This window comes from Somniosus microcephalus, chromosome 23, assembly GCF_052327205.1.
Source record: "Somniosus microcephalus isolate GS21.2 chromosome 23, FLI_Smic_1.0, whole genome shotgun sequence".
In the NCBI taxonomy this organism is placed as follows: domain Eukaryota; kingdom Metazoa; phylum Chordata; class Chondrichthyes; order Squaliformes; family Somniosidae; genus Somniosus; species Somniosus microcephalus.
Genome location: NC_141009.1, coordinates 62,644,575 through 62,668,894, shown reverse-complemented (window position 1 = coordinate 62,668,894; position 24,320 = coordinate 62,644,575). Strand labels below are relative to the sequence as shown.

At 49.5% G+C, this 24,320-nt stretch overlaps 1 protein-coding gene across 3 annotated transcripts in view; it reads right to left on the bottom strand.

Moving 5' to 3' along the window:
• Positions 1–24,320, bottom strand: part of LOC147101903 (uncharacterized) — a 136,273-nt gene that overhangs the window by 19,373 nt on the left and 92,580 nt on the right. For 2 of the 3 annotated variants that reach the window (XM_085965994.1, XM_085965996.1), the window contains exons 4-6: positions 22,180–22,336; positions 9,955–9,984; positions 1,887–1,943 (exon numbers count right to left, since the gene is read on the bottom strand). In XM_085965994.1, the coding sequence (XP_085822120.1) occupies positions 1,887–1,943; positions 9,955–9,984; positions 22,180–22,336 (244 nt within the window). The remainder of the gene's footprint in view (positions 1–1,886; positions 1,944–9,954; positions 9,985–22,179; positions 22,337–24,320) is intronic. The other variant, XM_085965995.1, reaches the window with a different exon arrangement.

The following is a 24,320-nucleotide window of genomic DNA, read 5'->3' as shown; positions in this document are numbered from 1 at the left end:
AGGTTTATTTTGTGTATTCAGATCGTGATTGTAATACCAATCGGCCTTATTTGATGTTGTAATTTCTTGCTCTCTTTGTAGTTTCACCCTGTGTCATTAAACTGGATAAAAAAGTAACAACGCCTCCTGTTTGGTGATGAGGGTTTTGCTGTCTGTCGAATCATAGTCGTGAGGAGGACAGAACATCCTCTATGACTGTTCTGGTATCTGCACCTGACTATGTCTTAAGAGCGTACAGCAATGTAAATTCCATGCTATTAGATGCCAGATAGCTCTGCAAACAGCTGGCTGCAGATCAGGGGCAAAATTCTTCTATGACAACTTGGCATTACTGCTTCCTGAACTGCTGTAGCTCAGGAAGTAGCAGCATCTTTGGGCTTAAAGTGACAGGCTGGCATTGTCAAGTTTTTGGCCGACTGAATAAAAAAAAGTTTTGATGCTTCAAAACGTAGTGCTGAAAGCTGCTCGTCTCATTCACTTAGTGATGGAGGTTTTGTTCAGTGCCATGTCAACATGCCTCCATTGCAACATGGGTTGTCTGGATGAGTACGAGAGCAAACAACCGTGAAGCCTCCTTTGCAGCTACTGAAGCAATCTATCTGCACTCTTCTAAGACAGTAACAACTGTTTCTCTATCACAGAGCAAAAATCCTTCCTCTCCTGGACCATACAACTTTTTCACGACATCTCAAATAAAAAGAGAAGCCTCACAGTCAAACTAGCACCCTCCTCCTATTGCCACACCATTATTCTACACACCCATACTTGTTTTTCCTGTTCTTCCACCTACTTCTCATCACCACAGTGCTGTCCTTTACCAACTCCCTGCCAGTCAGACTGCAGGGTTGCCCAGACCCTTGGTTGGAGCGTTGCTGACATCCCAACTACAGCACATAATGAAAAATTGCAGCTTTTGGGTCGCTAAAATGGATTTTAACATTGTTTTAAAATACTGTTTCATACCCTCTGAAAGCCACAAAAAGCTGTATTATTTTTATAGGGTTTCAGTGCCCCTTTAAAGTTATTGCTCCCTTTTAGGGTCAAGAAGTGCCAGACTTCCTTTCCCCGTCCTTATTACACTAGGGTTACCAACCCTTCAGGATTGACCTGAAGTCTCCAGGAACTGAAGATTAATCTGCAGGACACTCCTACGAGCAATCCTGGGGAAAAATCATGGGGGCATTAAATAAGTTGTACGTTTTTTCATTTTCTTTGAACACTTCTGTTTATTAGTTATAAAAATATTGCAGATGGTGGGAAAAGGCTGTTTGATTGACAGTCAAAAATCATCCAATCAGACAACAAAGAGTCTGTTCGCTTCTCAATTGGCGTGGGAAGGAGGAGCATTGCAAGGATGAACATGTCGGGCGACCAATTGTGGGGGTGGGTTCGGGCGGTCTGAGGTCATGTGATCAAATCTTCTAGCATATATCCAACTAGAGTTGGCAACCCTATACTGCACCCAATAGTGAATTCCCACATGCACAGCACATGCCTCCGTTATTTAAATAAGGCCCAAGAGGAAGTTCAGAGCACTCTACGTGTATTGCAGCTGGACAGCACCAGTTGCTGAAAATTGACGCTAACTAAAAACTCAATCATTACACCCCAAAATAAAGTAGGGACTGTATACATCTTACATTGCAATAATAGCTTATACCAGAAATAAACACACAATATACTTAGCGGCATAAATTGTACAGTGAAACAGAGGTACACACCATATAGTGAGATATGTGCATTATATGATGACACCCCACTTAACACAATTCAGTATTCCTTTGATGCCTCCTGTACATAATCACAGTTTTGTTGTAAGAACTCACTGTATTCAGAAGCAGCCTCAGCTTAGTCTGATGTCATCTGGCTAAATCTTTTCTACTTACGGTGAATTGCTTTGCCTGTTGCTGCTCCAATAATCACCTGCTCGACCATCAAAACCACTATCGGGCATTTATTTGCAGGAGGGATGAGGCAAAAGGAAAAAAGACAAACAAAATTATGTTAGTTTGTTGATTACAAATGTGTAAATGATTTTCTACAAATATAGAATTATAGAAATTTACAGCACAGAAGGAGGCCATTTGGCCCATCTTGTCCATGCCAGCCAACAAAGTGCTATCCACCCTTATCCCACTTTCCAGCACTTGGTCCATAGCCTTGTAGGTTACGGCACTTCAAGTGCATATCCAAGTACTTTTTAAATGTGATGAGGGTCTCTGCCTCTACCACCCTTTCAGGCAGTGAGTTCCAGACACCCACCACCGTCTGGATGAAAAAAAATCTCCTCAAATCCCCTCTAAACTTCTGACTAATTACTTTAAATCTACGTCCCCTGGTTATTGACCCTTCTGCTAAGGGAAATAGGTCCCTCCTATCCACTCTATCTAGGTCCCTCATAATTTTATACACCTCAATTAAGTCTCCCCTCAGCCTCCTCTGTTCCAAAGAAAACAACCCCAGCCTATCCAATCTTTCCTCATAGCTAAAATTCCCCAGCCCAGGCAACATCCCTGTAAATCTCCTCTGCACCCCATCTAGTGCAATCACATCCTTCCTGTAATGTGGTGACCAGAACTACACGCAGTATTCTAGCTGTGGCCTAACTAGTGTTTTATACAGTTCAAGCATAACCTCCCTTTTATATGCTTATCTATGCAAATAGTCAGGAGTATTCCAAATAATTCAAATCTAAATTATGTTGTAGATCTGTACACAAACTCCTAAAGACATAATTAAATAATAGTAGTGATGAAAGTCATCGATCTGAAACATTAACTCTGTTTCTCTCTCCGCAGATGCTGCCTGATCTGCTGAGTGTATCCAGCATTTTCTGTTTTTATTTTTCCAGCATCCGCAGTATTTTGCTTTCGTTTAAATAATAGGACAGTTTCAGGAGTTTAAAAGTTGTGAAGTATCTACCCTAGACATAGAAACATAGAAGATAGGAGCAGGAGTAGGCCATTCGGCCCCTCTAGCCTGCTCCGCCATTCAATGCGATCATGGCTGATCATCCAAGTTCAGTACCCGGTCCCTGCTTTCTCCCCAAATCCCTTGATCCCTTTAGCCTTCAGAAATATATCCAACTCCTTCTTGAATATATTTAATGAATTGGCCTCTACTGCCTTTTGTGGTAGAGAATTCCACAGGTTCACCACTCTCTGGGTGAAGAAATTCCTCCTCATTTCTGTCCTAAAAGGCCTACCCCTCATCCTTAGACTGTGACCCCTGGTTCTGGACTCCCCGACCATCGAGAACATCCTCCCTGCATCTAGTCTGTCCAGTCCTGCCAGAATTTTATAAGTTTCAATGAGATCCCCTCTCATTCTTCTAAACTCCAGCGAATACAAGCCCAATCGCCCCAATCTCTCCTCATACGTCATTCCTGCCATCCCAGGTATCAGCCTGGTGAATCTTCGCTGAACTCCTTCCATGGCAAGAATATCCTTCCTCGGATAAGGCGACCAAAACTGCACACAATACTCAAGATGTGGTCTCACCAAGGCCCTGTACAACTGCAGCAAGACATCCTTGTTCTTGTACTCAAACCCTCTCGCTACGAAGGCCAACATACCATTTGCCTTCTTAACCGCCTGCTGCACCTGCATGCTTACCTTCAGCGACTGGTGCACAAGGACGCCCAGGTCTCGTTGCACTTCCCCTTCTCCCAATCTATTGCCATTCAGATAATAATCTGCCTTCCTGTTTTTTGACACCAAAGTGGATAACCTCACATTTATCCACGTTATATTGCATCTGCCATGCTTCTGCCCAATCACCCAACCTGTCCAAATTATCCTGTAGTTTCTCGGCATCCTCCTCACAGCACACACGCCCACCCAGCTTTGTGTTGTCTGCAAATTTGGAGATATTACATCTAGTTCCCTTGTCTAGATCATTAATATATATTGTGAATAGTTGGGGTCCAAGGACCGATCCCTGCGATACCCCACTAGTCACTGCCTGCCACTTGGAAAAAGACCCGTTTATTCCAACTCTTTGCTTTCTATCTGCCAACCAGTTCTCTATCCAAGTCAATACCTTGCCCCCAATCACATGTGCCTTAACTTTACACACTAATCTCTTATGTGGGACCTTATCGAAAGCCTTTTGAAAGTTCAAATACACCACATCCACTGGTTCTCCCTTATCTATTTTACTAGTTACATCCTCAAAAAATTCCAGTAGATTAGTCAAGCACGATTTACCTTTTGTAAATCCATGTTGACTTTGTCCGATCCTGTCACTGTTTTCCAAGTGCTCTGCTATTACATCTTTTATAATGGACTCTAGAATTTTCCCCACCACCGATATCAGGCTTACCGGTCTGTAATTCCCCGTTTTCTCTCTACCACCTGTTATGTTCATAAATAAATAGACATTTTACCATTCTAGAATGACATGTTACTGATCATTACACCACCTTTTTTGAATAGTGGAGTAACATTAGCTACCCTCCAATCCATGGGTACTGTTCCAGATTCCATCGAATGCTGGAAGGTGATCAGCAAAGCATCAACTATTTCTAGGGCCACTTCCTTAAGTACCCTAGGATGTAGATTATCAGGCCCTGGGGATTTATCGGCCTTCAATCCCATCAATTTCCCTAACACCATTTCCCTACAAATACTGATTTCTTTCAGTTCCTCCCTTTCATCAGACCCTATGTTCCCCGACATCTCTGGGAGGTTATTTCTGTCCTCCTTTGTGAAGACAGAACCAAAATATGTATTTAATTGGTCTGCCATTTCTTTGTTCACAGAAATCACAGAAATCACAGAAACCCCACAGTGCAGATAAGAGGCCATTTCGGCCCATCGAGCCTGCACCGACACATATCCCACCCGATCCCCGTAACCCCTACACCATTATAAATTCCCGATTCTGACTGCAAGGGAACTACGCTTGACTTCACCAATCTTTTTCTCTTCACATATCTATAAAAGCTTTTACAGTCAGTTTTTATGTTCCCTACAAGCTTACTCTCATCATCTATTTTTCCTTTCTTAATTAATCCCTTTGTCCTCCTTTGTTGAATCCTAAACTGCTCCCAATCCTCTGGATTACTGCTTTTTTTGGCCAATTTATATGTCCTCTCCTTGGATCTTATGCTATCCCTAATTTCCCTCGTTAGCCACGGTTGAGTCACCTTTTTTGTTTTATTTTTATGCCAAACTGGGATGAACAAATTCTGTAGTTCATCCATGCGGTCTTTGAATGTTTGCCATTGCCTATCCACCGTTAACCCTTTGAGTGACATTCTCCAATCAATCCTACCCAATTTGCGCCTCAGACCATCGTAGTTTCCTTTATTTAAATTCAGGACCCTAGTCTCTGAGTCAACTACTTCATTCTCCATCTTAATGAAGAATTCGATCATATTACGATCAGTCTCTACTGCATTATTTCTGAAGAAACTTGGCAACACTTGGCAAATCACTGGTCCTGAGGTACTGTGTGGAACTCCTATTTATTGAGAAAAGTAATGATTAAATAGAATAAAACTTCACTAAATGTGACTAAACCATAGCATGCCTTACTGTGCCCGCATGGGTATCCATTTCTCAAACTGTCTTAAGCAATTGTCTGTTTGTATTGGTCCCCAGAAAGACATTAGTGTGCATCTGAGGTCTTTTTGATCCCATTACACACATGATGCGCATGAATGCCAGTGAAGTAAATTCAGTCATCCAGAGATTATCATTGCCTTTTCCTAGAGACGTGAAGAGATCATCAAAAATTGCTCTAAATGCAAGACATAAATGCAAGTCTTTCTAATATAAGGCTTGGCAGGGAATCGTGCTCTAATGTTTGTTATTGGTATCATACTAGTGTGAAACCCATGGCCAGTTATTACACAGAAATACCTGACACTCGGTAGGAAGTGGTGGTGAGGTGACTTTTCTTTTACAATGAAATCGGTATTGAATTCACTCCATAACAAAATGAGACATTATTCACCAGCACTAAACTGTGGGTAGCTTTGTCCTGTGGATTTAACTCCACTTAACTTTACTAATGCCCTTTAGGGAAGGAAATCTGCTGTCCTTACCTGGTCTGGCCTATGTGACTCCAGACCCATAGCAATGTGGTTGACTCTTAACTGCCCTCTGAAATGGCCTAGCAAGCCACTCAGTTGTACCAAACCACTAAGAAAAACAATAATAAGAATAAAACTAGATGGACCACCCGGCGTCGACCTAGGCCCTGGCTTCAGACATGGCAACAGCACACCCAGCCCAGTCGACCCTGCAAAGTCCTCCTCACTACCATCTGGGGACTTGTGCCAAAATTGGGAGAGCTGCCCCACAGACTAGCAAAGCAACAGCCTGACATAGTCATACTCACAGAATCATACCTTTCAGCCGATGTCCCAGACTCCTCCATCATCATCCTTGGGTATATCTTGTCCCAGTGGTAGGACACACCCACCAGAGGTGGGGGCACAGTGGGAGGGAGTGGCCTGGGAGTCCTCAACATCGACTTCGGACCCCATGAAGTTTCATGGTTTCAGGTCAAGCACGAGCAAGGAAACTTCCTGCTGATTACCACCTACCGCCCTCCCTCAGCTGATGAATCAGTACTCCTCCATGTTGAGCACCACTTGGAAGAAGCACTGAGGGTAGCGAGGACACAAAATGTACCCTGGATGGGGGACTTCACCAAGAGTGGCTCAGCAGCACCACTACTGACCGAGCTCTGAAGGACAAATCTGCCAGACTGAGCCTGCGGCAGGTCGTGAGCGAATCAACACGAGGCAAAAACCTACTTGACTTTGTCTTACCAATCTACCTGTCATAGATGCATCTGTCCATGACAGTATTGGTAGCAGTGACCACTGCACAGTCCTTGTGGAGTCGAAGTCCCGTCTTCACATTGAGGACACCCTCCATCGCATTTTCTGGCACTGCCACCGTGTGAAATGGGATAGATTCAGAACAGATCTAGCAGCTCAAAACTGGGCATCCATGAGGTGTTGTGGGCCATCAGCAGCAGCAGAATTGTATTCCACCACAATCTGTAACCTCATGGCCTGGCTTATCCCTCACTCTACCATTACCATCATGCCAGGGAACTAATCCTGGCTCAATGAGGAGTGTAGAAGAGCATGTCAGGAGCAGCACCAGGCGTACCTAAAAAGGAGATGCCAACCTGGGGAAGCTGCAACATAGAACTACATGTATACTAAAAAGCGGATGCAGTATGCTATAGACAGAACTAAGCGATCTCACAACTAACAGATCAGATCAAAGCTCTGCACTCCTGCCACATCCAGTCGTGAACGGTGGTAGACAATTAAACAACTAACAGGAGGAGGCTCCATGATGGCGGAGCCCAGCACGCGAGTGCAAAAGACAAGGCTGAAGCAAATGCAACCATCTTCAGCCAGAAGTGCCGAGTGGATGATCCATATTGGCCTTCTCCTGAGGTCCCATCACAGAAGCCAGTCATCAGCCAATTCGATTCAATCAACGTGATATCAAGAAATGGGCTGAGCACACTGGATACAGCAAAGGCTATGGGCCCCGACAACATCCCGGCTGTCATGCTGAAATCTTGTGCTCCAGAACTAGTACCGTCACGTGCCAAGCTGTTCCAGTACAGCTACAACACTGGCATCTACCCAACAATGTGGAAAACTGCCTGACGTAAGAAAACTACTAGGCACTTGGTCTGAGTATTAAACAAGGCTTTAATCAACTGTTTTTCAACATGGAGATCTAGTTGTGTCTTTCACTAGTTCCCGTTAAAGAATGTCCTAAAGCAAGCTGGGCCCATGCCCGAGTATATATACTTTCCCTGGACAGCGCCACCAGCAGGCCGGCCAGTATTATTTCATAAGTCATTTCCACATGAATGACAAGATTCATGTTACTGCCCAAGTATGTTCTTTCCACAAAAGACAGGACAAATCCAATCCGGCCAATTACCGCCCCATCATTCTACTCTCAATCATCAGCAAAGTGATGGAAGGTGTCGTCGACAGTGCTATCAAGCGGCACTTACTCACCAATAACCTGCTCACCGATGTTCAGTTTAGATTCCGCCAGGATCACTCGGCTCCAGACCTCATTACAGCCTTGGTGTAAACATGGACAAAAGAGCTGAATTCCAGAGGTGAGGTGAGAGTGACTGCCCTTGACATCAAGGCAGCATTTGACCAAGTGAAATGTTAATCAGGGGAAAACTCTCCACTGGCTGGAGTCATACCTAGCACCAAGGAAAATGGTTGTGGTTGTTGCAGGTCAATCATCTCAGCCCCAGGACATTGCTGCAGGAGTTCCTCAGGGCAGTGTCCTAGGTCCAACCATCTTCAGCTGCTTCATCAATGATCTTCCCTCCATCATAAGGTCAGAAATGGGGATGTTCACTGATGATTGCAGTGTTCAGTTCCATTCGCATCTCCTCAGATAATGAAGCAGTCCATGCCCGCATGCAGCAAGACCTGGATGACATTCAGGCCTGGGCTGATAAGTGGCAAGTAACATTCACGCCACACAAGTGCCAGGCAATGACTATCTCCAACAAGAGAGAGTCTAACCACCGCCCCTTGACATTCAACGGCATTACCATCGCCGAATCTCCCACCATCAACAGCCTGGGGGTCACCATTGACCAGAAACTTAACTGGACCAGCCACATAAATACTGTGGCAACAAGAGCGGGTTAAGGGCTGGGTATTCTGCAGCGAGTGTCTCACCTCCTGACTCCCCAACGCCTTTCCACCATCTACAAGGCACAAGTCAGGAATTTGATGGAATACTCTCCACTTGCCTGGATGAGTGCAGCTCCAAAAGCACTCAAGAAGCTCGACACCACACTTGACAAAGCAGGCCGCTTGACTGCCACCCCATCCACCACCTTAAACATTCACTCCCTCCATCACCGGCGCACCGTGGCTGCAGTGTGCACCATCTACAAGATGCACTGAAGCAACTCGCCAAGGCTTCTTCGGCAGCGCCTCCCAAACCAGTGGTCTCTACCACCTAGAAGGACAATGGCCTCTACCACCTAGAAGGACAAGGGAACACCATCACCTGTAAGCTCCCCTCCAAGTTACACACCATCCTGACTTGGAAATACATCGTCGTTCCTTCATCGTCACTTAGTCAAAATCCTGGGAGTCCCTCCCTAACAGCACTGTGGGAGTACCTTCACCACAAGGACTGCAACGGTTCAAGAAGGCAGCTCACCACCATCTTCTCAAGGGCAGTTAGGGATGGGCAATAAATGCTGGCCTTGCCAGCGATGCCCACATCTCAGGAACAAAAAAAAACTTGTAATTCAGTTAAATGTACATAAATGCATTTCAACCAAGGGTCCCCTACAGTTTTCAGAAAGGGGACATTTCAATCCCATCACTGGAATGGAATCAGTCTGAGTCTTTGTAGGTCCATGTTCTAATCTCATTTATCAACCAATCCCCCAACAAGTTTAATATTAAACTGACGTGCACGGTGTCTAGAGGGCTAGTGGGACATCGATGGGAATTTTAACCCCCAAAAACTGGTTGGTTTGGGTTGGGCAGGATGTTAAAATGTTAAAAATCTCAAACCCGCCCACTTCCGGTTTTAATGGAGGCAGAACGAGAGGTGGGCAACCAACCCGCTCCCAGGAGGAGTGCCTCAGATATAATTTCCATTTTTAATTTAACCCTGGCCAGCCGGGTCTTTCCACTTACCTGCTAGATCCAGCTTACCTGCTTTCACTACCCCTCCGTGATTGGACTCCCCCCACCCCCACCACCGAGCCACGATGTTCCCCCGAGCCACGATCTCCCACCTACCCCGCATCGGTCTTTCCGATCCCTCCCTACCTCCTCTACGCTCCCGGCTGCAGCTTCCAATCACGCCCCGCACCGACCCTTCCAATCGCCCCCCGCTTTAAACAGTGCTTTTTTTTAAAAATGGCGACTTAGAAGGTGATGAAACAGAATCTGTGTGTTGTACCTACCAAACATCAGGTGCGTCTTTCAACTTCCTGCTAAAGGACAAAACAAAGTGTCAGAAACATTCTCTCAACACTTTACCCACTGTCAAGGAATCGGTCAATCAGTCAGTCAGTTAGGATTTGCACAAGTTTTTGGATTTTGCACTCCCACTTAAGAATTATAAAACAATAAATTGACTAATCACTTTTATGTTAGCAATATTACATTTTTTGGGTTTTACCGTAGACATTGCTTTGGGTTCAGCATCAGTGGGCACTCCCTCTTTCACTCTGGAACCAGAGTGAGTTTACCTAACCAACGACTAGTTAAATATAGTGAGACCCAGGGTCAAACATAGAACATGTATCACTGTACTCAAGCCGACATGTGCCCCATGTGATCGCTTTGTAGGCAGAAGAATAACATAATATCAGATCATGCTATGCCTCAGACTATAAAATCTTAAGCAAATTCATTTAACATTGAATAGGCAAAATAACAGGACTTGGTACAAACAGTATATTTACAGTACTTACAAATTTTATTATTCTCCTCAAGGTACCAAAGCAAATAAGACACATGTACAATAACCTTCAATATGCATTTTCTACATTATGATAGTGACACTTCAAAAAAGTACTTAATTGGCTGTAAAGCGCTTTGGGATGTCTGGTGGTCATGAAAGGCATTATATAAATGCAAGTCTTTCTTTTTCTTTCAATATAAAGTTGATCCTTAAAACATGGTTGCTTGCTTCTTTCATTGCTATGTGCTACCACAGAACTCACTGATTAGCCCTGACATTGTTGACTTCAGAATAACTGCTCTGATGAGTGCACTTAACTAAATCTAAGCCCATGATCAGAAGCTCCATGCTACAGAATCATGGCCTTGCTCCTTTCACAGATCTGACTCATCTTCATTTCAGATATAACTTTAAATCAAACTTAACGGGGTTAAATTGGGCCGAGTAGCACCCTTTTTTTGGCGTTACACGGCCACTTTAAGGTTTCAAAATGAGACCGAAGATGCGCGTGCATACTTCTGATGGCAGTGCGCCATCTTGGTAAAGGGGTTTGCGCACATGCGCTAAACGACCGCCGTCAGCATGCAAAGCAGGCAGATCAGTGTGCAACGATGATTTGAAGTCCCCGCTGAAAATGACTTCTGACAGCTAGTTGACGTGTCGGCATTTTTGGAGGTTTTCTAGACTTGGATAAAGTTTCAGTACTCTACAGAGAGTGGTCTGGCTGGTCTTGCAGTCCTGTTTGTGCCATTTAAAATATTCTGGTGATAGAAGTTTCTTCCAGATATGGATGGCCTGGTAGGGTTCCTCTGGGAATTGAACATGACTGGGAGAACAGAGCAGGATAAGCTGCTAGAAGAGGGAGGAGGAGGAGGAGGAGGAGGAGCTGCAGCACTCTGGGCCAGCTGGCTGATAGGCAGGAGTGAGATCAGGAATGCTGTCAGCCTTAGAGAGGGTAGCAGGTTCCTCTTCATAAAGCCACTGCCACTCTCTCAGTCTGCGCCTCAGCAATCCTAGTGATCTGTTGGAGAACAGATTGCTGGACTTCTGTGACACCCTGGAAGCCCCTTTCAACAATGGCACCCAGAGCCACGATGGCAGATCTCTGAGCTTCCATACATGTTCTTTGTGCTTCCATCGCAACAGTCTAAGCTGCAAAGAAAGCAGTCCGAGATTCCATGGAAGCTATTTGTGCTAAGATGGAAGCTGTGAGCTCGGTCATCAGATGCTGCATGATGGTGGATTCCACAGGTGTGCTGATGGAAGTCACCAACCATTCCATGTTGGAAAAGATGGGCTCCAATCGCTGTGCAAAGCCTTGTGCCAAGTTGGAGGTGGACTCCTCCATGGTGTGCAAGCTTTCCGGCAGGCTTCCCAGTGTCTACCTTGGTTGAGAATACCCATGGGCCTTCTTCTGTAACCTGGCCCATCGAAGTCATCATCTGACTTCTCTGCAGCAGAACTAGTATGCGACCTTGGCAAGCTGGCACCTGTGGTGTCTTTTTCTCCCTGCCCTGGCTCCTGCGCACTTATGCCTGGAGTCTCACCATGTGCAGATCCCTCCTCTATCCTATCCTCCTAACCAAGGTACATGCAGTGTCAGTCTCTGAGCTGGTGGCTGCGAGAGTAAGATCGAGTGATGGTGTTTTTTCATTATCACTGTCTTTTTCTTCTTCATCTTCCTCCGCTCTCTGGGAAGGTCTAGTTCTTGGGTATCTGAAATAAAACAGGGACAAGGGTTAGGTTGTGGTGAGGGGACAGGACAGAATGTGTGCATACACCATCTGCAACTTGCAAGTCAGCAGAGATTGTGGGATGATGGAGAAAAGAGAAGTGGAAAGAGAGGAGGATTAGGTATGCAGAGACCCTTATCATTGACCCTCCAGCACCACCAGTGGCCATGGCCACAGCAATGCCCCTTCCCATGATGGCCAGCACTGTCTCCTCCATGGGTGTTAAAATGTGAAGCAGGGCTTATCCTCCTCCAGTTTCTTGCTGCTGCCTCCTGTAATGCGCCACTTTCTCCTACAAGAAAGAGGGAAGTGTTAGTGAATTTCATGCAATATGCTTGGGTGATGTGGTTGTCATGGTTGAATAGCTGCCAGTGTGTGTGAAGCTTGCAGCAGTGCTAAATGTGTGAGCGTGAGGTGAAGCATATGAATTGAAGTGTTGAGCACTGATTGATAGAAATCGTTAGTAGGTGGGTGATGGGAGTATAATGAATTGAACAGTGGATAAGAGTAGTGGTGCAGTTGGTAGAATGTGTCATTTGTAGACTGACCTGACCTTGACAACTCTTGTCAGATCATTAAACAACTTCCCGCATTGCATCCATGTTCTTGGAGTTATATTCCTGGTATTGACTTTTGCTGCTATTTCCTCCCACTGCCCCCAATCACAAGTCTTGAGGCCCTCCTGCCACCCTGCAGATACAGGATGTCCCTCCTCCTCTCCACCTCCTGCACCAAGGGCCTCCAGTGTAACATCAGAAAACCTTGGTGAACACGCTCTCGCATATTAGAGCACAGATTCAGTTCACAAAGGTCTCCCACCACTTCTTCCAACCACAATGCTCCTCCCCTTTAAGTAGGTCTGGCCACTTGCCATTTCGGGGGCCCTGCTAATGCGTGCAGCCTATCAGTAGCATGTGTAGTGGTGGCTGCATGCAGCAATCAGTCAAATGAACGGGCTCAGGTTAATCGCGTAGCGTGATCCCTGCACCCATTTTCGGGGGTTATCCAATTTAACTCCCAGTATTTTAAAGAGATCCCAGGATTTCAATCACATGGGATGTTTGAATTACATGGCTTATCTCCTTTCTGAGAAATTGCTTATTTGTTCTAAATACTTTCATAAACTTGTGATGACAGGAAATGAACACATGAGCACATGTCCAGACACCAATCAGGGACATTGTTGGACAAAATTACACGAATGCATCTACACCCAATAGACAGTGGGCTAAAAATTGGATAGCCCCCGAAAATGGGCGTGGGGATCGCGATGCACGATCCAGCACTATCCCCATATCCCTTGATTCCCTTAATATTCAAAAATCTATCGATCTCTGTCTTGAATATACACAATGACTGAGCCTCCACAGCCCTCTGGGGTAGAGAATTCCAAAGACTCACCACCCTCTGAGTGAAGAAATTTCTCCCCATCTCGGTGCTAAATGGCTGACCCCTTATTCTGAGACTGTGACCCCTGGTTCTAGACTCCCCAGCCAGGGGAAGCATCCTCCCTGCATCTACCCTGTCAAGCCCTGTAAGAATTTTGTATGTTTCAATGAGATCACCTCTCATTCTTCTAAACTCTAGAGAATATAGGCCTAGTCTACTCAATCTCTCCTTATAGGACAATCTCCCCATCCCAGAAACCAGTCTGGTGAACCTTCGTTGCACTCCCTCTATTGCAAGTATATCCTTCCTTAGGTAAGGAGACCAAAACTGTACACAATACTCCAAGTGTGGTCTCACCAGGGCCCTATATAATTGTAGTAAGACGTCTTTACTCTTATACTCAAATCCTCTTGTAATATAGAAACAAAGAAGATAGGAGCAGGAGTAGGCCATTCGGCCCTTCGAGCCTGCTCCGCCATTCAATGAGATCATGGCTGATCATCCAAATTCAGTACCCTGTCCCTGCCTTCTCCCCATATCCCTTGATCCCTTTAGCCTTAAGAAATATATCCAACTCTTTCTTGAATATATTTAATGAACTGGCCTCCACCGCCCTCTGTGGCAGAGAATTCCACAGGTTCACCACTCTCTGGGTGAAGAAATTCCTCCTCATTTCAGTCCTAAATGGCTTACCCCTTATCCTTAGACTATGACCCCTGGTTCTGGACTCCCCGGACATCAGAAACATCCTTCCTGCATCTAGTCTGTCCAGGCCTGACAGAATTTTATAGGTTTCGATGAGATCCCCTCTCAATCTTCTAAACTCCAGTGAGTATAAGCCCAATCAACACAATCTCTCCTCATACATCATTCCTGCCATCCCAGGTATCAGCCAACATACCATTTGCTTTCCTAATTCCTTGCTGTATCTGCATGTTAACTTTCAGTGATTCATGTACAAGGACACCCAGGTCCCTCTGAACACCAACATGTCCCAATCTCTCACCATTTAAAAAATACTCTGCTTTTCTATTTTTCCTACCAAAGTGGATAACTTCACATTTCTCCATTCACTTAGCTCGTCTATATCCCCTTGAAGCCTCTTTGCATCCTCCTCACGCAAATTACATTCCCACCCACCTTTGTATCATCAGCAAACTTGGAGATACAGGGTATTACATTTGTCCCCTCATCCAAATCATTGATTAAGATTGTGAATAGCTGAGGCCCAAGCACTGATCCTTGCAGTACCCCACTAGTTACAGTCTGCCAACCTGAAAATGACCCGTTTATTCCTACTCCCTGTTTTCTGTCCATTAACCAATCCTCAATCCATGCTAGCATTTTACCCCCAATCCCATGATCCCTAATTTTGTTTAATAACCTCTTGTGTGGCACCTTATCGAATGCCTTCTGAAAATCCAAATACAACGCATCCATTGGTTCCTCCGTATCTATTCTGCTAGTTACAACCTCAAAAAACGTTAACAGATTTGTCAAACACTATTTCCCTTTCATAAATCATAGAGTCATAACAGCACAGAAGGAGACCATTTGGCCCATCGAGTCCGTGACAGCTCTCTGTAGAGCACTCCAGTCAGTCCCATTCCCCCGCTCTATCCCCGCAGCCCTGCAAGTTTATTTCCCTCAAGTGCCTATCCAGTCTCCCCTTGAAAACATTAAGTGTCTCCACTTCCACAACTTCCATCGGCAGTGAATTCCAGGTCCTCACCACTCACATCCCCCCTGTATCTCTTCCGCAAAACCTTGAATCTGTGTCCCCTAGTCCTTGTACCATCAATTACTGGGAACAGCCTTTCCCCGTCTAGCCTATCCAAACCCATCATAATCTTATACACCTCTATCAAATCACCCCTCAACCTCCTTTGCTCTAATGAAAACAAATCCAGCTTCTCCACCCTGTCCTTGTAGCTAAAATCCCCCATCCCCAGAATCATTCAGGTAAATCTCCTCTGCACCCTCTCAAGGGCCTTCACATCATTCCTAAAGTGTGGTGACCAGAACTGGACACAATACTCCAGTTGTGGCCTAACTAGCACTTTATAAAAGTTCAGCATAACTTTTCCACTTTTGTACTCAATACCTCTATTTATGAAGCCCAAGATCCCATATGCTTTGTTAACCACTCTCTCAAACATGGAAACATAGAAGAGAGGAGCAGGAGTAGGCCATCCTTAGACTGTGACCCCTGGTTCTGGACTCCCCCGCCATCGGGAACATCCTTCCTGCATCTAGTCTGTCTAATCCTGTTAGAATTTTATAAGTTTCAATGAGATCCCCTCTCATTCTTCTAAACTCTAGCGAATATAAGCCTAATCGACCCATTCTCTCTTCATACGTCATTCTTGCTATCCCAGGTATCAGTATGGTGAATCTTCGCTGCACTCTCTCCATGGCCAGAACATCCTTCCTCAGATAAGGTGACCAACACTGCACACAATACTCAAGGTGTGGTCTCACCAAGGCCCTGTACAACGGCAGCAAGAAATCCTTGCTCCTGTACTCGAATCCTCTCGCTATGAAGGCCAACATACCATTTGCCTTCTTAACCGCCTGCTGCACCTGCATGCTTACCTTCAGCGACTGGTGCACAAGGACACCCAGGTCTCGTTGCACTTCCCCTTTTCACAATCTATTGCCGTATCTAAGAATAGATAAAGGAGAACCAGTGGATGTGGTGTATTTATACTTTCAGAAGGCTTTCAATAAGGTCCCGTAAAAGAGATTAGCGTGGAAAGTTAAACCACATAGGATTGGGGGTAAGGTACTGACTTGGATAGAGAACTGGTTGGCAGACAGGAAGCAAAGAGTTGGAATAAACGGGTCTTTTTCCGAGTGGCAGGCAGTGACTAGTGGTGTACCGCATGGATCGGTGCTAGGACCCCAGCTATTCACAATATATATTAATGATCTAGACGAGGGAACTAGATGTAATATCTCCAAGTTTTCAGACGACACAAAGCTGGGTGGGCATGTGTGCTGTGAGGAGGATGCAGAGAAACTCCAGTATGATTTGGACAGGTTGGGTGATTGGGCAGGTGCATGGCAGACGGAGTATAATGTGGATAAATGCGAGGTTATCCACTTTGAAGGCAAAAACAGGAAAACAGATTATCTGAACGGTGATAGATTGGGAAAACGGGAAGTGCAACGAGACCTGGGTGTCCTTGTGCACCAGTCGCTGAAGGTAAGCATGCAGGTGCAGCAGGCGGCTCAGAAGGCAAATGGTATGTTGGCCTTCATAGCGAGAGGATTCGAGTACAGGAGCAAGGATGTCTTGCTGCAGTTGTACAGGAAACTCTCGTTTAAATGGCAACAAATTATCCGGAATTCTCTAATAACCAGCAAAATTCTGGAATAGGTTTTGAGGCTTCCGTATACTGTATATTTGTGGCTGTGTAACCAGGGTTCTCGTACCTTTCGCCATGTAACCATGGCTCCTGCACCTCTGGTTGTGTAACCTGGTTTTCTGTACCTGTGTCTGTGGAACGGGGCTCCAGCACCTGTGTCTGTGGACTGGGGCTCCAGCACCTGTGTCTGTGGACCGGGGCTCCAGCACCTGTGTCTGTGGACCGGGGCTCCGGCCCCTGTGTCTGTGGACTGGGGCTCCAGCACCTGTGTCTGTGGACCGGGGCTCCAGCACCTGTGTCTGTGGAACGGGGCTCCAGCACCTGTGTCTGTGGACCGGGGCTCCGGCCCCTGTGTCTGTGGAACGGGGCTCCGGCCCCTGTGTCTGTGGACCGGGGCTCCGGCCCCTGTGTCTGTGGACCGGGGCTCCAGCACTTGTGTCTGTGGAACGGGGCTCCAGCACCTGTGTCTGTGGACCGGGGCTCCAGCACCTGTGTCTGTGGACCGGGGCTCTGGCCCCTGTGTCTGTGGAACGGGGCTCCAGCACTTGTGTCTGTGGAACGGGGCTCCAGTACCTGTGTCTGTGGACCGGGGCTCCAGCACCTGTGTCTGTGGACCGGGGCTCCAGCACTTGTGTCTGTGGAACGGGGCTCCAGTACCTGTGTCTGTGGACCGGGGCTCCGGCCCCTGTGTCTGTGGACCGGGGCTCCAGCACTTGTGTCTGTGGAACGGGGCTCCAGTACCTGTGTCTGTGGACCGGGGCTCCAGCACTTGTGTCTGTGGAACGGGGCTCCAGTACCTGTGTCTGTGGACCGGGGCTCCAGCACCTGTGTCTGTGGACCGGGGCTCCAGCACCTGTGTCTGTGGACCGGGGCTCCAGCCCCTGTGTCTGTGGACCGGGGCTCCGGCACCTGTGTCTGTGGACCGGGGCTCCGGCCCCTGTGTCTGTGGACCGGGGCTCCGGCCCCTGTGTCTGTGGACCGGGGCTCCGGCCCCTGTGTCTGTGGACCGGGGCTCCGGCCCACATGTCTGTGGACCGGGGCTCCAGCCCCTGTGTCTGTGGACCGGGGCTCCGGCCCCTGTGTCTGTGGACCGGGGCTCCGGCCCCTGTGTCTGTGGACCGGGGCTCTGGCCCCCGTGTCTGTGGACCGGGGCTCCGGCCCCCGTGTCTATGGACCGGGGCTCCGGCACCTGTGTCTGTGGACCGGGGCTCCGGCCCCTGTGTCTGTGGACCGGGGCTCCGGCCCCCGTGTCTGTGGACCGGGGCTCCGGCCCCCGTGTCTGTGGACCGGGGCTCCGGCCCCTGTGTCTGTGGAACGGGGCTCCGGCCCCTGTGTCTGTGGACCGGGGCTCCGGCCCCTGTGTCTGTGGACCGGGGCTCCGGCCCCTGTGTCTGTGGACCGGGGCTCCGGCCCCTGTGTCTGTGGACCGGGGCTCTGGCCCCTGTGTCTGTGGACCGGGGCTCCGGCCCCTGTGTCTGTGGACCGGGGCTCCGGCCCCTGTGTCTGTGGACCGGGGCTCTGGCCCCTGTGTCTGTGGAACGGGGCTCCAGTACCTGTGTCTGTGGACCGGGGCTCCGGCCCCTGTGTCTGTGGACCGGGGCTCCGGCCCCTGTGTCTGTGGAACGGGGCTCCAGTACCTGTGTCTGTGGACCGGGGCTCCAGCACCTGTGTCTGTGGACCGGGGCTCCAGCACCTGTGTCTGTGGACCGGGGCTCCGGCCCCTGTGTCTGTGGACCGGGGCTCTGGCCCCCGTGTCTGTGGACCGGGGCTCCGGCCCCCGTGTCTGTGGACCGGGGCTCCGGCACCTGTGTCTGTGGACCGGGGCTCCGGCCCCTGTGTCTGTGGACCGGGGCTCCGGCCCCTGTGTCTGTGGACCGGGGCTCCGGCCCCCGTGTCTGTGGACCGGGGCTCCGGCCCCTGTGTCTGTGGAACGGGGCTCCGGCCCCTGTGTCTGTGGACCGGGGCTCCGGCCCCTGTGTCTGTGGACCGGGGCTCCGGCCCCTGTGTCTGTGGACCGGGGCTCCGGCCCCTGTGTCTGTGGACCGGGGCTCCGGCCCCGTGTCTGTGGACCGGGGCTCCGGCCCCTGTGTCTGTGGACCGGGGCTCCGGCCCCCGTGTCTGTGGAACGGGGCTCCGGCCCCCGTGTCTGTGGACCGGGGCTCCGGCCCCTGTGTCTGTGGAACGGGGCTCCGGCCCCTGTGTCTGTGGACCGGGGCTCCGGCCCCTGTGTCTGTGGACCGGGGCTCCGGCCCCTGTGTCTGTGGACCGGGGCTCCGGCCCCTGTGTTCGTGGAACGGGGCTCCGGCCCCTGTGTCTGTGGACCGGGGCTCCGGCCCCTGTGTCTGTGGACCGGGGCTCCGGCCCCCGTGTCTGTGGACCGGGGCTCCAGTACCTGTGTCTGTGGACCGGGGCTCCGGCCCCTGTGTTCGTGGAACGGGGCTCCGGCCCCTGTGTCTGTGGAACGGGGCTCCGGCCCCTGTGTCTGTGGACCGGGGCTCCGGCCCCTGTGTTCGTGGAACGGGGCTCCGGCCCCTGTGTCTGTGGAACGGGGCTCCGGCCCCTGTGTCTGTGGAACGGGGCTCCAGCCCCTGTGTCTGTGGACCGGGGCTCTGGCCCCTGTGTTCGTGGAACGGGGCTCCGGCCCCTGTGTCTGTGGAACGGGGCTCCGGCCCCTGTGTCTGTGGACCGGGGCTCCGGCCCCTGTGTCTGTGGACCGGGGCTCCGGCCCCTGTGTCTGTGGACCGGGGCTCCGGCCCCTGTGTCTGTGGAACGGGGCTCCGGCCCCTGTGTCTGTGGAACGGGGCTCCGGCCCCTGTATCTGTGGAACGGGGCTCCGGCCCCTGTGTCTGTGGACCGGGGCTCCGGCCCCTGTGTCTGTGGAACGGGGCTCCGGCCCCTGTGTCTGTGGACCGGGGCTCCAGTACCTGTGTCTGTGGACCGGGGCTCCGGCCCCTGTGTCTGTGGACCGGGGCTCCGGCCCCTGTGTTCGTGGAACGGGGCTCCGGCCCCTGTGTCTGTGGACCGGGGCTCCAGTACCTGTGTCTGTGGACCGGGGCTCCAGTACCTGTGTCTGTGGACCGGGGCTCCGGCCCCTGTGTCTGTGGACCGGGGCTCCGGCCCCTGTGTTCGTGGAACGGGGCTCCGGCCCCTGTGTCTGTGGAACGGGGCTCCGGCCCCTGTGTCTGTGGACCGGGGCTCCAGTACCTGTGTCTGTGGACCGGGGCTCCGGCCCCTGTGTCTGTGGAACGGGGCTCCGGCCCCTGTATCTGTGGAACGGGGCTCCGGCCCCTGTGTCTGTGGAACGGGGCTTTCGTGCCTTGGGCCATTGTCACTCCATGTCCCTTCTTCGTTATCCGGAATTTTTAATCAACCGGCACCATCCCGGTCCCGTCGGTGCCGGATACCAAAGAGTTTCCTGTACAGGGCCTTGGTAAGACCACACCTTGAGTATTGTGTGCAGTTTTGGTCGCCTTATCTGAGGAAGGATGTTCTTGCCATGGAGGGAGTGCAGCGAAGATTCACCAGACTGATACCTGGGATGGCAGGAATGACGTATGAAGAGAGATTGGGTCGATAAGGCTTATATTCGCTCGAGTTTAGAAGAATGAGAGGGGATCTCATTGAAACTTTTAAATATTCTAACAGGACTAGACAGACTAGATGCAGGAAGGATGTTCCCGATGGCGGGGGAGTCCAGAACCAGGGGTCACAGTCTAAGCATAAGGGGTAAGCCATTTAGGACTGAGATGAGGAGGAATTTCTTCACCCAGAGAGTGGTGAACCTGTGGAATTCTCTACCACAGAAGGCAGTTGAGGCCAATTCATTAAATATATTCAAGAAGGAGTTGGATATATTTCTTAAGGCTAAAGGGATCAAGGGATATGGGGAGAAAGCAGGGACAGGGTACTGAATGTGGATGATCAGACATGATCTCATTGAATGGCGGAGCAGGCTCGAAGGGCCAAATGGCCTACTCCTGCTCCTATCTACCATCTATGTTTCTATGTTAGGACACCAGCAGAACTCCCCTGCTCTTCTTCAAAAAGTGCCATGGGATCTTTTATTTCCATCTGAGAGGACAGACAGGGTTTCAGTTACACCTTGACTGCGGCCGCATGCACAGCATTCAAATACCTTACAGGTCTTTCATAGCTTCATGTGCATTCCCATTCAGATCTCATGGGCCCTCCAAATAAGAGTAGGTTGCTGTCTGAGCATGAACATTGTCTGCACTGTCTAAAAGAACCTGCAAGAACTGGCAGCAACTTTGAAGAAATCTACTACCCACATTATGCAGTCATGTATTACTGTTAATCAGAACTGCCGTTCACTGTGCATCTTGTGACAATTACAAGGGTTTCTGCAGCAGAACTCCGCTCACATTGCTGCTTTGGAGGCATTGAGCTCCAATTTTCTTGTCATGCTTTAAGATACTAGATGATTGAATTGAAGAGCCACTACATAAAGTTTCACAAACCACACTGTTACCCAGATATCTGCTCTCATGTAGATCAGGGACATGGTAATGGAGTGCCCAGCAGCAGGTACATGGCTGAAGTAGCTACAGATGACATTGCAGTGAAGCCCATCTAACCTTCCACAAGCCCTTGGTTGAATAGCAGAAAATGTCCCAGAAAGTGGCCAGGATCAGTCAGCTATTGCATTCGCAGATGTTGTGGAAGCATTGCAGGGTCCTACCGAAAGCCAAGCCAACTGAAATCCAAGAGATCTCAATTACTCCAGGCAGCTAGCCATTTCGCCAACTCCTCCCACTGAGGAAGCACCTAGGAGTATTTGGATAGGTTTAAGAAGACACATATCATATACTGTCACTGTGGGGAAGCACCAGGTAAAACATCCTAGGTATATACATTCATGAGTTCTAGGGCATTAAGCTTGCACTTTATTTCAAATTTGTCCTGAGAGATTTCATTTGCTGGTGCAGAACAAGCTAGCTGCAGGCCCTGCAGGAGTTTTCATCCATTAATGTTAATGGACAGAAAGTCCTGTGCAGCCCACAAACCTCCATGCCCAAATTTCCAATTTGTGCTCCCAGTAGGTGAAGCTGCTAGGAACACAAATTCATAACATTTACCCCTATAGTTTTCTGCAATTGTCAGTTGCTAAACTAAACTTCAACTTTATGGTATAATAAAGAGTGCCAATGAAGAACATGAATTCTATAACTCATTCAATCTACTATTTCTGCATCTCAACAAGGTACTTACAAATTTTGAAGGCAGTTATGGAGCAGACGTGGGTATAGGAGAAGCACAATTCCTGCAATGATTGTAGTGACGCAGAGCAGAGAGAGGAGACCAAGCACTGCCACAATAGCCCTGTCATTCCCTTCTGTTACCAGATATGAGCAGTCACAGTCACCAGCTATTAGGTAAATAAAAATAGAATGAAAATTAAGTAACAAAATAGGTCAAAAGCGATGAACAAGTACCCTACATGTTGTGTATGTACCTTTAAGAGAGAACTGATTTTATACTGCAGTACCGGCAGTGACCACACCTGTATATAAAGCCATAGCAGGCTTCTGTACTTCAGTCTTAAGTTACCCTCTGTTCCAGCATTTCCTGCCTGTGCAGCTGCCTCAGTCAGCAGGAGGAGAAGGAGCAGACAAACCAGGAGAGTGGAGAGTGTAAAGTGGTGGTCTCCTGACCAGGAAGAGGAGGATATCGTTAGACCACCACCACCTCCACCTCCACCATCATCACAGCAACTGAGGTGCCTGGAGAGAGAGGACAGAGGAGGAGAAGGAGAAGGGAGGCCAGCAACAACACCAACCAGGGGAGAGGCCTTTCCCATTACTGCCTCCCCAAATTGGCCTCCATTCCAGGAGAGAGGGGAGAGAAACAACCAACAACTACCAACTGTTTGGAAGGAGGGAAGAACAACAGCATCTTTCAGGTGGGTGTTATTTGGTGCACTCTCCCAAAGACTTTGGCCTAGAAATTCACTGGCCTTAGCGCCGCTTTTGAGGCGCTAGAGGGCCTAGCGCCGAAGTTATGGCCAGTTTAGAAATTGACAGGGGCCCTAAATCGGCGTTAGGCCGGTAGCGTTGCGCCGGCACCGATGACGTCATCGGTGTGCGCAGCGTCCCGGTTGCCATGGTAACCCGCCCGAACTCGGAAATTGAGTTGCGGCCGCCTCGCCCGTGGCAGCCGCAAGCAACGTTCTGGCAGAGGTGCCTTACAGAACTTTGCGCCGGCGCATTAAAGGCCCCGCGGCGGCCGGCCGCTTTCCCGCCGGCCGCCTGGCCGCAGCTCCCTCCCCGGACTTCCCCCCCGCCCCCCCCGGAACAGAAGCAAGCCCGGCACTTGTCCGAGGTGCCGGGCTCATTTTTAAAAAGATTATCGCGGGCCGCGGCCGGGTGCAGGCAGCTCCTCTTTAACGGAAGGAGGAGGCCTGCACTTCCCGAGCCTGCCGCACCGCAGCGGGCGCCGCAGCGCCGGAATAGCGCCGCAATGCGGCGCGTGGCGCCAGTTTTGAGGCGCTGAGACCCCTCAGTAGCGCCGGCAGCCGTTTGGGCGCGGCGCTACTGAATTTTTGGCGCGCGCAGGGGGACTTAGCGCCGGCACTAACTTCCGGCGCTAAAGCCCTCGCTGCGCCAAAACCGAATTTCTAGGCCTTTGTATTTTAGGTGGGGGGAGAAAAGAAGAAAAAGGGGCCGGATCATCAAGGGGTGTGTGTGTGTGTGGCTCTTGTAAAACACTAGGCCACACACACCACTAATTAAGCACCCTTTCCTATTGCCTGACCTGGGATAGCTGGAGCTGCCTAGGTGATCAGCCCAATTGTACATCGTTAAGACCTGGTGTGGGACTGAGCCTAGGGCGTCTCCAGCTTTCCCAGGTGAAGACATCTTCTCCCCCTGCTAGAAGGCCACCTTCAAAGACTTTAATTTTTCATCAGAGAGTGCACCCCTGCCGACACCCACCCACCCACCATCCTGAGTGGCGACCCTGCCTTTGCGGCCTCCCTCCTTCCCACCACCCCCTCTCTCTCTCTCTTTGTCTTTCTCTGCCTTTCTCTCTGAGGCACCTCATTTCATCTTTAATTATTAATTGCCTATTGAGCAGAGGGGAGAAGGCCCCTCTCCCAATTTCAATCAATAAGGGGGAGAGGTGTGCCTTCAATTTAAACAGCTCCCTCTACTCAATTGAGGACCAAAAAAAATACCTGAGGCCACATTAACACCTTCAGGCCTGTGACTTGGGGTGAGTGTAGCCCTTTTTTAGAAAACACCCCAGAATGGCGACTGCATCTTCGCCAGTGACGGGGCCAGCCAAGACGTATGCGGGAGTGGCAGCCACAGCCACAGCTGCTCCCACTGCTTCTGCTGCCCCGTCACCATTCA